At 37.2% G+C, this 15,994-nt stretch overlaps 1 protein-coding gene across 1 annotated transcript; it reads left to right on the forward strand.

The window, feature by feature from the left end:
* The first annotated feature begins 8,076 nt into the window (after window positions 1-8,076).
* LOC110906843 (calcium-binding protein P-like) lies at window positions 8,077-8,877 on the forward strand. Its single transcript, XM_022151914.1, has one exon. It carries the CDS (start codon window positions 8,077-8,079, stop codon window positions 8,875-8,877), a length of 801 nt encoding a protein of 266 aa, XP_022007606.1.
* The last annotated feature ends 7,117 nt before the right edge of the window (window positions 8,878-15,994 follow it).

Raw genomic sequence — 15,994 nt, forward strand, 5'->3', positions numbered from 1 at the left:
AACATTAGGGACACCCACTGAGACAGATTCAGAAGAGGAATCAGGATACTCTTGAGAAGGAGTTTCAGTGGTTTCACTGAATGTGTCCTGAGGGACCTCACCTGTAACACTGTCATCAACTGAAACATTAGAAACGTTAGGATCACACACATTAGCTGAAAAACAATCATCACCACACTTATTGTTCAAATTATCAACACAAACATCATCAGTTTTGCCCAAAACAACAGGCTCACAAGACGAAACATAAGCAGAAAACGACGCAAATAAAGAACGACTAAAAGCAATGTCAGATTCAGTTGGTTCAGAATAAGGTTCAAAATAAGGTTCAGAAATATTTGAAATAACGACTGGTTCACTCCCATGAACATCTCCACACTTTACTTCAGAAACATCATCTGCACATGAAGACGAAACGTTAGTATCAATTGAGCCTTTTGAAACGAAATTTAACGGAGTAGACTTCTGTTTCTCAACTTGTCTGTCATGAGAAGACGACTTGTTGTTTTTGGAACCATAAGTCATTTTACTCTCATTCATCATCTCCTCCTCAGTCATTGGCAGATAAGTATAATTATCATTATATGGAGGAGGAGTCTGATTGTAACCCAAACCGCGCCCTTTCTTTTCCTTGTACGCAAGCTGTTGATCACACAAATTTTTGACTAATTTACGGAAGAATCAAATTTCTTAATGTTGAGCTCATTAATTTGATATCTATCTCTGATATCTTCCAGTTCCTTAGTCACAGCGCACAGTTTTTCCTGAACATATAAGAGTTGAGATGATTTCACACTTACATCATCCTTGAGTTTGACGATGTCTTTTTGCTGAGCTTCAATCTTTTCTTAATAATGTTTTTCGTTTTTTGATAAAGTAAAGTTTTTATTTTTGACATCTTGATAATCTTGAATTAGCTCAGCGTTGTGTATTCTATAGACTTCAACTCTTTGTCTACACTCAGGAGTACAGAAAACAGAAAGTGTATCTTCAATAGTCATTTCTTGAACCACGGGTTTGTGAAATATGAATGCCATAATTTCAGCGTGGTTGATACTTTTGTTCTTCTCCTCAAAACACAAACCAAACAAGAACCCGTGTACTCGCCAACTCAAACCCTTTGCACGTGATCGAGCTCGCTTTCTGAACCACACCTCAAAACCTGTCAAACTGTTATCACAAACAAACCTTTTTTTTTGTTTTTTTGTTTTTTTGTTTTTTTAATTTTTTTAATATATATTTTTAATAAAGTACACTAATGGTTATTATTATTATTATTATTATTATTATTATTATTATTATTATTATTATAAAAACCAATGATTAAATAATGATTGCTAAATGATTTGATTATTATTATAATTAATATTATTAATAAAACCTAAAAAATATTAAAAACAAAAAACGACAGTATGTCTTCCTCGTATGAACAAAACACCCAAAACCCTATTTTCTTTCAGCCGTCAAAGCGGTGATATGAAGAACGATGATGGTGACCGGAGAGGAAGAAAATATGAACGATGATTGTTGTCAGCCGGAGTTGGAGAAAGGAGGAACGATGAAGGTGGTTAGGGTGTGGTACTCCGGCGAAGGTGATGCCGGCGACCGGAGATGAGTCGAAACCAGTTGATGACACTGAATTTTGATGAGTCGATACCTCAAGAGATGAGTCGAGACCGTGATTGCGACTTCGGAATGATGTTGTGAAACCAGTGGAACTTGAAATCGGAAAGGTTGGTTGCGAGTCGGAACAGCGGTTGCGACTCGAGATCAGTTGAGTTATTGGTGGTTGCGACACAGTATGCTAATGAACAGATGACTCGAGAACTCTGCGTGATAATTGATTGCGACTTATGAAGATGGAGTCGAGACCTAGGAGATGATGTTAAGTCGAAACCATGATCAAGAGATAAGTCGAGACCAGATGATGAAGATGATGACTCGAGACCGTCGGTGAAGATGAGTCGAGACCTCAGATGTGATAATGATTGACTGGTCGAGACCGAGACCTTGAAGAGATGGATGAAACTTTGTGATGTGAGTCGAGACCTCTATTTTCTTCTCCCTGTTGTAGCTCGAAACCGCAATACGATTATGAAACAAGATCGAGTCAACCAAAAGAACTTTTGAAAATATCTTTTAGAAGCAATTATTTCCGGAAACAGTTGGAAAGTTGTTCAAGGAATTAAAAACTTATCAAAATTATAAAGAATTTCCAAATCAGTTTTTTTTTTAAAAAAAAAAAATTAATCCTTTAACACAAAAAAAATAATCAAAACATCAAAATATGGCTAGTTTTCAATAGAATCCCGATGAACACTTCAAGAACACGAAGAACGCGATGAACAAAAATCCAAAAGTAACGAAAATCTTGAATCTTTGATATCACACCGAGCCTAGAAACAGGTTCTTTGGCTCTGATACCACTTGTAAGTCCCGTGAAACCGGATCTTTCAATGATATCAAACAATCACCAAGTTTGTGCGGAATCCAAACTTGGTGAGATTCAAGAAAAACACGAAAATATGAAATATCAAGAACACCAAAATCACCTTTAATACTTGCACACGTTCTATTACTATGAATTAGCAAAACGTCTGGTACAAGTATCTTTCACAACCAAATCGCCTCCCTCTCTCTCTCTGTAGGAATTCTGTAACTAAGAGGCTCCAAGAACTTCCAACCCTAAAACAAGTTGTAAACTTGTTTATATACCTAGGCAAGCCCAATTCCCTACATGGGCTCCCCTTGGGCCTGCTTGGCCCACATGGCCTAAAGCTTGGCCCAAGTGACCTATAAAGGTCCACAACCTAATATAAACTAACCCGGTAAATCCCAGTTCGTAACCATAGCCTGTTGTATTAATTTGATGCGTCAGTCTCACACTTTAGGGCCTAACAAAATAAATGAAAAATAACATTCCTTTTATAAGATCTATCATTATTATAAAATGACAAAATCTAAAAAGGACAAGACCTAGCCATGTGTCATTTTAAGACAGGGCCAAGATGGTAGTTCCTCAATTAGATTCAGATCCTTATTAACATCTCAATTTAAGATTGTTCTGCGTTAAATATTAAAAAGAATCTTAAAGGTAAAACCTAGGATATATGTCATTGCAGACATTGCCAAGATGGTAAAACCTATTCAAAAGATTCAAATACTTGTTAACATCTGAAAACATGTTAACATTCTTGGCAAAATGTGATTCGATAAAATCACATAAGTCATCCTTAAATTGGATTATTCCAATTTCCCTTATTTATTTAATCATCAATTAAGGATGAAGTACCTACGGGCCATAATTAATGTCCTTTGAGACTAAAGACAGTGGTGGTCCACGACTCCCTGTCAAGAAAAGGTAATGAACTTTGATTCAAGCCTTAATGCCTCGATTCTATAAAATACTGGCTTATAAATTAAGTTTGTCCATGCGACTTGGCCTTTATGCTATTATTAAATTATAACTAGGGATTATAATAAAGATCCTGAATATATGTATACTTAACAAATTAACCAAAATGGTTATTAATACCATGGTTAATAAATCATCAAGAATGATAGTACTGTATAAGCTTCTAAATAAACCTTGTCATTATTTTTCTTTACGTAGCATTTAAGCTACATGGCTAGGTCGGAAGAAGTAAACAGTCATCCCTTGGAAAACCATGAGAACACTATAATTAATATAACCAGGGAAGAACTCCGTACACTGATTGATACAGCTGTATCTAAAGCTGTGGATAGGCAATTTAGGGAGTCTAGTGGGACGCACAGCAGAACCTCATCAGTACCCCACACTAACTCTGTCCCTAAGACTCATTCATGTAACACCACGTAAAAACGTATCCAATTATGTATAGACACGTGTCCTGAGCTTTAAACATGTGGAAAATTTAATGAAGGACTTAAAATGTCAACATGCTAAACCTGAGCCTCTGATTGACACTACGTGGATGATATATTCTTAATCGAAAGATTAATTGAATATAAGAAGCCATTTGTGTATGTATACGAAAGATAATAAAGCCACGGGAATTAACCGTGTCAACATGTTAATTACACCTTTGAGTGACCTTTTAAAAATTTCCCCAAAAGCTTTATAAATTGTATAATACACCTTGATGAATGGCTATTGGAGAAATTATAAATTTCGACTAATTGGTGATAGTTCATGCAATAATTCAAGATTTTTGGAATCCATGTGCAATAACAACGAATCTTCATGTTTGGCCAACTTCTATAAACTCCAAGAAGACATATATGCATGGCATAGTAATTTGAGTAGGGCAGGACTGACCATATGGACTATTATGCTACATTATTGTTAAAGATTCGGTTATGAAAGTGCATGGTCAAATGTATGATAGTTTTAAAAATTTTTGTCCTTTGGTCATCGGTTACGGACCGTAAGGCCCTAGGCTTACGGTCCGCAAAGAGATAACTGGACGATGCAATTCAGGTTCAGTTATGGACCGCATGCATTCAGATTTACGGTCCGTAAGAACCGAATACGGTCCGCAAGACTATTAGCTTACGGTCCGTAAGCTCATCGCCGGGCAGAATTTTGGACAGATGTATGTTTCAGCTGTTAAACCGACTCAAACTGACTTGTTTCAAAACAAGGGACTATTGGACGGTATATACAAACCACTAGGACACCTGGGGTGATCCTAGGGCCTCCCATAACAGCTGTGGATGATCTAAGTGGTTACAACTTAGTATTCAAGGAGTTTTAGTTCATAAGTTCAAGACTCACTTTTGCAATCATCTTCAAGCACTTATCTCTAGAGCTTGTATGGACTTGGAGAAGACTTAGAAGTGTAGAAAAGACAGCTTGGACCTGTAGTAAGCTCCTAATCACTTGCTTAGTCACTTTAATTAGCTTAAGTACCTAGAAGTCAAACTTATCGTAATTTAAGTTTGACTTTCGTTTTAATCTTGTATGGTCCAGCCACTAATCAAATTGAAAGTGGTTATGGAACCATCTTAGAGTAGGTGGTTAACCCTTAAAAGGGCACCTCCTAATTATCTCGTTTGGCCAGTTAATTGTCGGGTCAAAGTAGTTTGACAAAATGTCAAACTGGACATAATGTTTACAAATGATTAAAATTAATAAAGCAGAGGTTCTAAATTTTATTTTAACATTCTAATGACTTGGTAATTAATATTAAAACATGTTTTATCAGTCCTAACCCGGCAATTAATAGTCTAAGGTCAGTTTATAACCGAAAATCACAAAAGCTTGGCTTTTGCTTTGACTTTCAGTTCTGACCCGTTCAAGCTTAATTCTCCCATGCTTTAACCTTCCATTAGGACCACATTACTCAGTAGTATAACCCTCTGAAGTTATATTGCATAATGCCTAATGATTTGAATTATATGCACTTGATCGTGATTATGCTTAATAATACCATAAACGCCCTTTTGACATACAACTGAGATTTTTAGCAATGTGAATGGACTAATACCTTTGCTACTGATATTTAGACATGTCCCGAAAATTTGACATCAGTTTGAGGTCTAGAATGGGAATTATGCTCAATAGCGTAATTAAGAAGCTTTTTGTTATTTAAATGGCGTAATTAGCATTAAGCCTATATAAACCCAATTTTTGACACCAAACTTTTTACTTACTAATGTTAAATATTATTTTGGGATTTTTGGAGATTTTTATTTATTTTTAGGCTGATCATAACAGAGGATTATAACTTGATTTTGGTAATTGTCGGTTTTACCCTTTTTTTGTGCATAAAATGAGTTTTACATAACATTTCAATGCCAAACTTTTTGCTATTGATTTTATATGATAAATAAAATATTTTGAACTTTATAAATTGATCATAAACTAAGATTTCCTATTTTAACCTAAATATCCCTTTAAACCGACTTTTTAGCGTTTTTTAGCACCTATTATGGGTCAAAACTATTTTTGGCATATAAAAATTGTTATCCACTGATGTTCTAAGCTAATTTACATAATTATACAGTAAGCCAAAGTTTTTAAACTCAGAAGTCTATTTTGACCTTATAAGCCTATGTGAAATTACCAAAATGCCCCTACGGTGCATAGTTTGGTTATATAAGATATATTTCACATATATAAAATACCCTACTTTTATAACTTATAAGAATGCATACTTTTACTGATAAAATCAGACCTGGATCTCAGATTAGTATTTAAACTCTTTTATGGGCATTAAAATTACGAAAATGCCCTTATGGGACTTATTTTGATTTAAATTACTTTTTGGGCATATATGTTAATATGTTACTGATATATTAACATATTTTGAGCATAATAATGATTAAGACCTGTATATAATCTATTTGGTTACCCGTTACGCGTTTATGCGTTCGGATCGGTTTACATGACTAGTTTACGTAAAATAGCCGAAACGGGCTTAACCTTATCATTAAATTCTCATTTTCCAGAATGTGTTTAGTTTACCCATATTATACAAGTATCCAAGCTTTTCGGGTCTAAACCACATTCTATCCCGGTCTCCGCTTAATCTAGCTAGCTGGTCTAAGTCCTTGACATAATTAAAGACTCGTTAGCATCCTAATAGGTTAATAAACCTTCTATACAGATTAAATAGCTTCCGGTTGAAGGTGCCTTCAAAAGCTGTAGGATTTTACTGCTAGCATCAGGTAAATACTTTTAACTTATTTTCCCTTATATGGGCTTGGGATACGGTATTATAATAATACCGCTTGGTCGGGTATGAGATTATTTAATCGGATTGTGATGTAATAAATCTGCATAACCCGTTTTAATCCGTATTTTTTGATAACATAAACATTGGGGGTTAACAACCATGTCCTGGATATCCTCGGCTCATTTAAGTTATTAATGGCCATGACCTATGCACGGGGTGCAGGCATGCACCTGATAGATGCAAATGCTAAATATTAAAATTTACCCACAAGTTGGGGATAACTCCTCTATGGGTTTTATAAGTGGTGAGTCAGTTAATCATGTCCGGCTTCCAAACTGGCCCCACATGTATGACAAACATGTAAAACTGTATACAAGATTTTATTAAAGATTGTCCCAAGTTATAAATGGTTTGTGCCATGTGCACTTAAATTCAATTTTCATAAATGTTTTCAAAATGAGCCAGTTAAATTGTATTTACCAGTGTAAACTGACGTATTTTCTTAAAGGCTGATTGACAGGTACCTCTCGTAATAGGCTGGAGCTATAGGGTGTCATAGAGGATCTTGCAAATCCATAAGATACCTGAAGTTTATTGTTTTTGTTTCTTTGTACATTCATGATCCACCTGTGGATCTTATTACATTCCAGTCTGTATATTCATAAACTCAAACACTCAGACATTATGGTTTGTAATAGTTTATTCACCAAGCCTTCCGCTGTGCTATATATTTGTGTGTATTGACAATGATGATATCAACTACGTCACGATACTCCCCGCCGGGCCCACCGGTAAAATGTGGAAATATCGGGGTGTGACAGGTTGGTATCAGAGCCAACATTGAGTGAATTAAACACTAGCCTTTTGTGTTTAACCTCAATGACAAAATAAGCACATTCCTTAGACTCTCGAGCCTAGGCAAATGACCTAGGATTTATCCTTAACTTTCCTTTGCCGTTTATATTTTATTTTGTTTTGTTTTCTTGTTTTAACAGGAAGTTCACCTACAATGCCTCCCAGAGTTAGAGGAAGAGGAAAAGGTCCCATGTGAGGGGGACCATCAGCAGCAGGACCATCACACCGACGCACTTCGTCTGCGTCCTTTTCCAGCTCCGACTCTCACGATCTGTGGGGTCATTCCTTTGAGCCGGCGAGACATTCTGTCTCGTTAAGCTCTTCACCTTCTTTCCACTCATCTTTTGGGCCACTCATCCCAGACGAGCCCCAACACTTGCACCACTCTCAACAATCCCATCACTCTCACAAATCTCACCAATCGTACCACTCGTTGCAATCACATTCTTTCCATCATTCGGATTCCCTTTACTCTCCGGGGCAGTTTAACCCGAATGATTACGTTAACGACTTCTTGGGTTACAACCCTTTAGGACCTGAGGATCACTTTTCTCAGGAAATGGAGATGGATGTCGACCCAGATCCGGAGATGCAGACCAGAACACCGGGCTACCCAATCAGCATATCAAGCGGATCCCCATTTCAGGGATCACCGTACCGTGGGCCCGATTCATTTCAGGAGAAGATGGCCACCTATGATTGGTACTTTACTCCTTCGCACCATAGCTCTCTCACTCAACCTCCCTTGGATGAGCCCCAGCTTCAAGCTGTTTCACCTCCACCACTTCCTGTTGAGGAGCCACCTCAGCAGCCACCTCAGCCACCTCCCGAGCCTCCAAGGCAATGGAGGAACGCACACATGTCAGTGCGAGGAGGACCTCGTTTTAGTTCTCCTCGGGGTTCAAGTTCTTACCCTCCTATTCCTGAGGACCCCCAAATGGGTGGGCCCTCGAACGCGGCACCGGATATTGATCCTCCGCCAGCTTCTTATGCACCACCTCAGCCGCCTATAGGTTTCGACAACCCTATCCTGACTTACCCAGGTTCTTCTGGGTATAATCCTTTTGAAAACACATCGGGATATCCATCAGACTATGGAAACCAGGTTCCCTACCTTACCGCTGCTCAATACCATCATCTTTACCCTTCTTCATACCCTCCAGTTTATCCAACAGGATACTCGGTACAAGATTATCAATACCCACCGTACCAGCAACCTCCCCCTCCCCAGCAGCAGCAGCAAACTCAGGACATCCTGGAGAGGTTAGATAGGTTTGAGCAGAAAGCTAGAAAAACCAGGAAGGAGCATGGTAGCTTTATGAAGGGCCTTTCAAACCTTCTTAAGGGCAAGAATAAGTAGGGAAATTGTTTAATTTTCTTGTATTGTTTTTATCAAGTCCCTGCGAGGACATTATTTTATTTTCTGTACTAAAGTCCCTGCGTGGACTTATTTCCTATTTTCAGTAGCCCCTGCGTGGGCATTGTGTTTTTCTAAGACCCGTTTAGGGCACTTGTACTCGTTTCATGTTTAATGAAGTTTATCTTTGGTTTTTAAATATGTATTTATTTACATCACGTTGTATCTTTTCAATTTATAACTGATCTGCCAAAGAAATTCTTAGAGGTATAACCTAGCCAAAATATTAAGTGGCCATGATGGTACAACCTTTTTAAGACAATAAATCTCTGTTAACGTCTTAAAACATGTTAACATTCCTAGCTGTGCGGTACGAGAAACTACACGAGCTTCCAAAATGTACTTGGATTTTCCAAGTCACTTACATATAGCCTAAATGTTCAATACGAATCATGGCTAAGAAACATCAATATGATGTGTACACCAAGACATCCATTAAAGATGTATGCTTATGAGCACATGTGTAACAATGACAATGAAAGTTCCATTCATAAACTTCTTGTCGAAAAGGGCGATGAACTTCGTTCGACCCTTATGAGATCACTGATCCAAGGGATCATTGATTATGTTCTAATCGTCCCTGTGACAAGCTTTCTGAGCTATCTAAATGTCCTTCGAGACGAACCTAATATTAAATAAAATGTTTTTTATGACATTGACAGTTGTGAAAATTTTATCCCCCCTGTCTAGTAAATATAAAGAATATTGTATTCTATGATTATTTATCTATTTCTTAAAATGGTCTAAATGGTTTAATAATACTATGACCATCTGATCATCAATGCGATGAATCAATATATAATTTAAATATCATCCTTGTTTGTTATAGTATTCAGAAATGGCTGGCTCGGATGAAGCAAACAGTCATCCTGCAGAAGGCAACACCAGGATTAATATCACTGGTGCCGAACTGCAAGCAATGATCACCGCGGCAGTTTCTCAAGCGGTAGATGCTAAGTTTAAGGAGCCAAGTGTTGTTCGGTCTCAAACTCATTCAAGAACCATTCTCAGCCACATACTCATAAGGAAAGTGAGTCTCAGCACTCATCTAATCAGGGTAGTGAACCCAAGAGGCAGGTAGTCCTCGAGCCGACTCCTAGGTACACCAAGGGTTGTACCTACAAGTACTTTGTCTCCTTTAAGCCGAGAGACTTTACAGGGGAAAAGGGGGCGATTGATTGTATGAAATGGTTAGACGAGATGGAGACTGTGATAGACATCAGCGGATGCGCTAAGGAGGATGTGGTTATGTTTGTATCACAATCTTTTAAGGGCGATGCCCCCACATGGTGGAAAGCTCTAGTGCAGTCCACTGGGAAGGTTCACTTGTACAATCTCCCTTGGGAGAAGTTTGTTGATTTGGTGGAGGACACTTATTGTCCTCAACATGAGGTAGAGAGGATAGAGACTGATTTCCTCACCTTAGTGATGAAGGATCTGGATTATAGATCCTATGTGACTAGCTTTAATTCTATGTCGAGGCTGGTGCCATATCTAGTCACTCCTGAGCCCAAACGCATTGCGCGTTTCATTGGTGGTCTGGCCCCTGAAGTAAAGGGGAATGTAAAGGCCTCTAAGCCAACCACTTATAGATTCGCTGTGGATCTATCATTATCCCTCACTTTGGATGTTGTGAGGAGTAGGGCGAAGAAGAGTACCGATGAAGGGAAGAGGAAAAGAGAGGATAACCAGTCTCCTCAATCGAACAAAACGGGCAAGGGGAATTCTGGTTCCAAAAAGGGGCAGTCGAAGGATAAGCCCAGGTGCAAGACATGTCATAAGAGGCACTTTGGGAAGTGCAACCAGGACCCACAGGCCAAACCATGTGGGATTTGTAAGAAGAAGGGGCACAAGTCTGTTGAGTGCCAAAATATTAAGGATGCAACTTGCTATGGTTGCAACGAAAAGGGGCACATCAAAACCAATTGCCCCAAGAATGCAAAGAAGCCTGAAGAGGCGAAGAAGAACAATGCAAGAGTGTTCCAGATGAACGTGAGGGAGGCGGTGAACGACGAGAACGTCATAACAGGTACCTTCCTCATCAATAATAACTATGCTAGATTCTTATTTGATTCCGGTGCTGATAAGTCTTTTGTAGACCATAAGTTCTGTAAGATATTAAATTTGCCTATTAAGACTCTAGACATAAAATATGAGGTAGAGCTTGCCGATGGTACCTTAGAAACAGCTTCAACTCTTCTTGATGGATGTTCTATATCCATTAAGAATCATTCTATCCCGCTATCCCTCTTGCCAATGAAATTGGCCGGTTTTGATATAGTTTAGGCATGGATTGGTTGTCGCATAACCAAGCCCAAATTGCCTGTGATAAAAAGCTTGTCATTATCAAAACCCCCTTTGGTGAATCAGTCACTATTCAGGGAGATACACAATATGGGTTGCCCAACAATGTGTCTATTCTCAAAGTATCGCAGTGTTTGAAAAGTGGATGTGTCATTTACATGGCACAAGTGACTGTAAATGATCCAAAGCCGAAGATTGAAGACATTCCAATCATCTCAGAGTATCCTAATGTCTTTCCTGACGAGTTACCTGGATTACCTCCTGAGAGACAAGTGGAATTCAGGATAGACATTTTACCAGGATCTGCACCTATTGCACGAGCTTCGTATCGTCTTGCGCCTTCTGAAAATGAAAGAGCTCAGAACTCAATTAGATGATTTACTGGAAAAAAGGTTTCATTCAGCCCAGCTCTTCACCGGGGAGCTCCTATACTGTTCGTGAAAAAGAAGGACAGATCAATGCGCTTATGCATTGATTACCGTGAATTGAATAATGTAACTGTTGGAGTCTGTATGCCCAAGACACATATTAGATTGATGTCGCTAGTACGTTATGATCCAAGTCGAGTCATACCGAAATACAAGCTAGACAAACACTTATACTATTTATTTGTGATATGATCAAACAAATAAATATTAACACTTATAATATTTAGAAATTGGTTTTCTAAATAATTACACTTGAGAAACTAATAAATTATATTGATAATTTATTTTGAGAGAATATTTTATCTTGTTATGGGTTTAATAACATGATAAAATGTTATATATGTCTTATAACATATGATGTTATATTTTATAAAAGTTATAAAATTAAACAAGACTTAAATAACTTTATAAAAGAAATTGAATTTTTTTTTATAAAAATTAAACTAGGCCGCCCCCCCTCATGGGAACTCCCAAAAGTATTTTGGTCCAATAGTATTTCATGCATTTGCATGTGTTTTCATTGGGTGGTCTTCCCTAAATATTTTGGCCAATTATCTTACATGCTTTTGCATGTGGAAGAAGCCTCTTGATTGGGCAAAAACGAGGTGGCTCTTTTCTCATCTTTTATATATTTTTGTATGACAAAAATATGTAGATACAAGACATAATCTCAAGGTGCAAGACTTGTAAAAACTCTCTCAAAATTTCATCCATAAGAGGTTGTTCAAGGAGTTTTTCGGTTTTGATTCAAGTGTGAGAAATCCTAGCTAAACTCGTAGTGTTTGTTGGAAGCTTGGGGTATACAAGCTTGAGGTCTTCTACTCTTGAAGGCAACCGTTCAAGAAACATCATCCGTTTCATCATCCTATTACTCCAAGAAGGTAGTATTCTAAACACCCTATGGTTGTGTTTGATAGTATGCATTTTCATATATGGATCCGGGTTTTGGGATTTTGCATATAAATGGTTTTATATCTTATAAAAGTAACATGTTTTAAACATTATTTCCGCTGCGTTTTTATTTCATATGGATGAAATTGCTTTGATAAACATGTTAAAATCCCATCAATGGCATCTAGAGCCACTTATATGAGTGCATGCTTCAATAGATTAAAAATTTCGGGTTTCGGGTTTGAATAAAACCCCATGGCCGAAAATTTTAATATGGTTATCCCTTTGTTTTTCAAGATTATTTTTTCTTGCATGCATAAGGAAATCTTCAAAAATTATTTCATACGGATGATTTGTTTGTTTGGTCAAAAAATTACCATTTCGGTTTTTCATATATAGCCGAAAATGGTTATAAAAGGGTACCATTTTTTATGCTTCTTGAAATTAATAAATATATATTTGGATATATATTTTGGTGCATATGACCTAGCCATGACCTTGTGTTGAATGATTGTGTTGTGATTTATTTTATTAATTATTCAATGGGTTGTAATAATTATTATTTTGTTCTTCCATTAGAAGATATGTAATTTATTTATTTTCATTTGGTATGTAAAATAAATAGATTAGGTGCATTTTATTTTTCTAGAAAAAAATGTATTAGGATATATTTTGTAAAAAGAAGATGCACACAAAATGCGGTTTTGGTTTGGACCATAATATTCGGTTCAAAGAACTTCATCATTCTTAACGGGATTTTAACCCGATAACCAAAACACATTTTTGAAGTCGAAAGGAGTTTGGAGCTTAAATTAAAAGACTTTTGGAAGCTCAAAGAAGGTGGAGAAATCACAACACAAGAAGGAGACTTGAAGCATTTGGATGCGGGATCAAGTGGGAGTTCAACGACACATTTCTTATGTCATTTTTCACCCTTTAGGAAGGACCTTTTGGCACACTTGTTTCGGCTAACAAGTGTCGTCAAAATAGTTGGCTATGCTTATGCACCTATTGTTATGTATGATATGTTTGTTTGGTTGCTTATTTTGTTGTTTAGATGATATGTCGATATGCATGACTTAACAAACTAATAATCAACAACAAGCGTAAAATTGGTTCTTAACAAAATCATTAAAATGGTTAATAAAAGGTTTTATTAAAAATTAATGATTTTATAATAAAATGAGTTTTATTAAAAAGAACCTTGAAAATTAGTTTTCACTAAAGTACCATTGATTTGAATGCATGCAAATGTATGGTACATAATATTTTCTAAACTTGAATTTTGAAATATTAAAAACCCCTTTTATAAAACAAGTTAAACACCATCCTTTTATACAACACTCAAAACACTTGGGAACTCTTATTGTGGGATAAAGGTCACCTAACCACATTTGAGGGAACTTGTATGTTCGAGGCGGGTTTACCATGTTTGTGGGGTAAAGGTCACCTAACCACTTATGTGTATAAACTCACACGTGTGTGTAAGTTGGACGACTTGATTTGGAAACCATGAACTTAGGGTCACCAAAGCATGGGGAACAAAGGTGTTGATGGGATTAAACATGCCAACTAAACATAAAGATGTTTAACCGATCCCATATGGCTAGAAATTGCAAAGAGTTGCAATTGTCAAACGTTGACTACCTTGTTAATTTAAATAGAGGGATAAAGGTCACCTAACCAATATTTAAATGTAACGTTGGATTCTAGATTTTAATTATTAATTGTCTTTAAGACACAAAAGGATATTAATGATTAAAACATAATCGAAAAATACTAAAATAGAACTTGTTAAATTTTGTAGATGGCCGCTAACAATGCAAACCCGATTAACCAAACCGTCCGAGACCTATCACTAAGAACCATCCTTGAAAAGGATCGTCTGAACCATAACAACTTCATGGATTGGTTTCGAAACTTGAGAATCGTTCTCAAGCAAGAGAAGATATCCTATGTGTTGGACGATCCTATTCCCGATGAACCTAACGTGGAAGATGTGGAAGCCTACAATGATTGGGTTAAGTACACCAAGGACTCCATGCAAGCCTCATGCCTCATGTTGAGAACTATGATTCCCGAAATTCAAAAGGATTTTGAACACCACGGGGCATATGACATGATTACCCAGTTAAAGGAAATGTTCCTACAACAAGCAAGGGTAGAACGCTTCGAAACTGTTCGGGCGCTTCATGCATGTCGAATAGAGGAAACCCAATCGGTATCATCTTATGTTCTCAAGATGAAAAGCCACATTGATCGCCTAGAACGGCTAAATTGTCCCGTCTCTAAAGAGTTGGCTACGGATTTGATCCTCAACTCTTTAACAAAGAAATTTGAAAGCTTTGTAATGAATTACAACATGAATGGATGGGACAAGAGCATTGGTGAACTTCATGCAATGCTCAAAACGGCCGAAGCAAGTATGGGCAAAAGGGCTTTACCCGTCCTAGCGATCAATGAAGGAGGCAACAAGAAGAGGCCCCACCCCGACTCTAAAGCAAACTCTGCTAAAAGAAAGGGACACGTCAAGGGAAAGGGAAAAGGAAAAGCTAAAGCAGAACCCACCAAACCAAAAGTGAAGAAGCAAAAGGTTGCTACGAATGACCCATGTTTTGAATGTGGTGAGATAGGACACTGGAAAAGAAATTGTCCAACCTGTCTCAAGGAGTTGAAAAACAAGAGGGATGCAGGGCAAACCTCAGGTACTATCTTTATTATACATATTGAGCTTAATGTTATTTCTTCTAACACATGGGTACTAGATACCGGATGTGGAACTCATATTTGCAATTCGTTGCAGGGGTTCAAAAGAAATAGACTTTACAAGAAGGGAGACGCTAGTCTCTTTATGGGCAATGTAGCAAAAGTTGAAGTCCAAGCTCAAGGAGACTACGTTTTAAAGATTCCAAGTGGTTTGGAAGTGATTTTGAAGAATGTTCTATATGCTCCTAGTTTGACTAGGAACATAATTTCTGATTCCCTTTTAAAACAATCTGGTTTCAATTTCGAATTTGTTAACTATGACATTTATGTTTCTATGAATGATGTGTTTTATTCTAAAGCTAAGTCTTTAAATGGTATTTTATGAATTAGATCGTGATAACGCATCATATGATAGCTCAATGTACCAAGTAACCAACAAGAAACTCAAAATGGATTTGAGTGATTCCTATCTTTGGCATTGTCGCCTTGGACATATAAGCAAGAATCGCATGCATACACTTCAGAAAAATGGTCTTTTGAATACAAATGAAGATAATTCATTTGATATATGCGAATCTTGTTTACAAGGCAAAATGACCAAGACACCCTTTAGTGGAACATTTGAAAGGGCTAAAGACTTACTAGGTATCATACATTCAGATGTATGTGGTCCTTTTAAGCCGATGACTAGGAATGGTGAAAGATACTTCATTACCTTTACCGACGACTAT

The sequence above is a fragment of the Helianthus annuus genome, chromosome 14 (assembly GCF_002127325.2).
Source record: "Helianthus annuus cultivar XRQ/B chromosome 14, HanXRQr2.0-SUNRISE, whole genome shotgun sequence".
Classification (NCBI taxonomy): domain Eukaryota; kingdom Viridiplantae; phylum Streptophyta; class Magnoliopsida; order Asterales; family Asteraceae; genus Helianthus; species Helianthus annuus.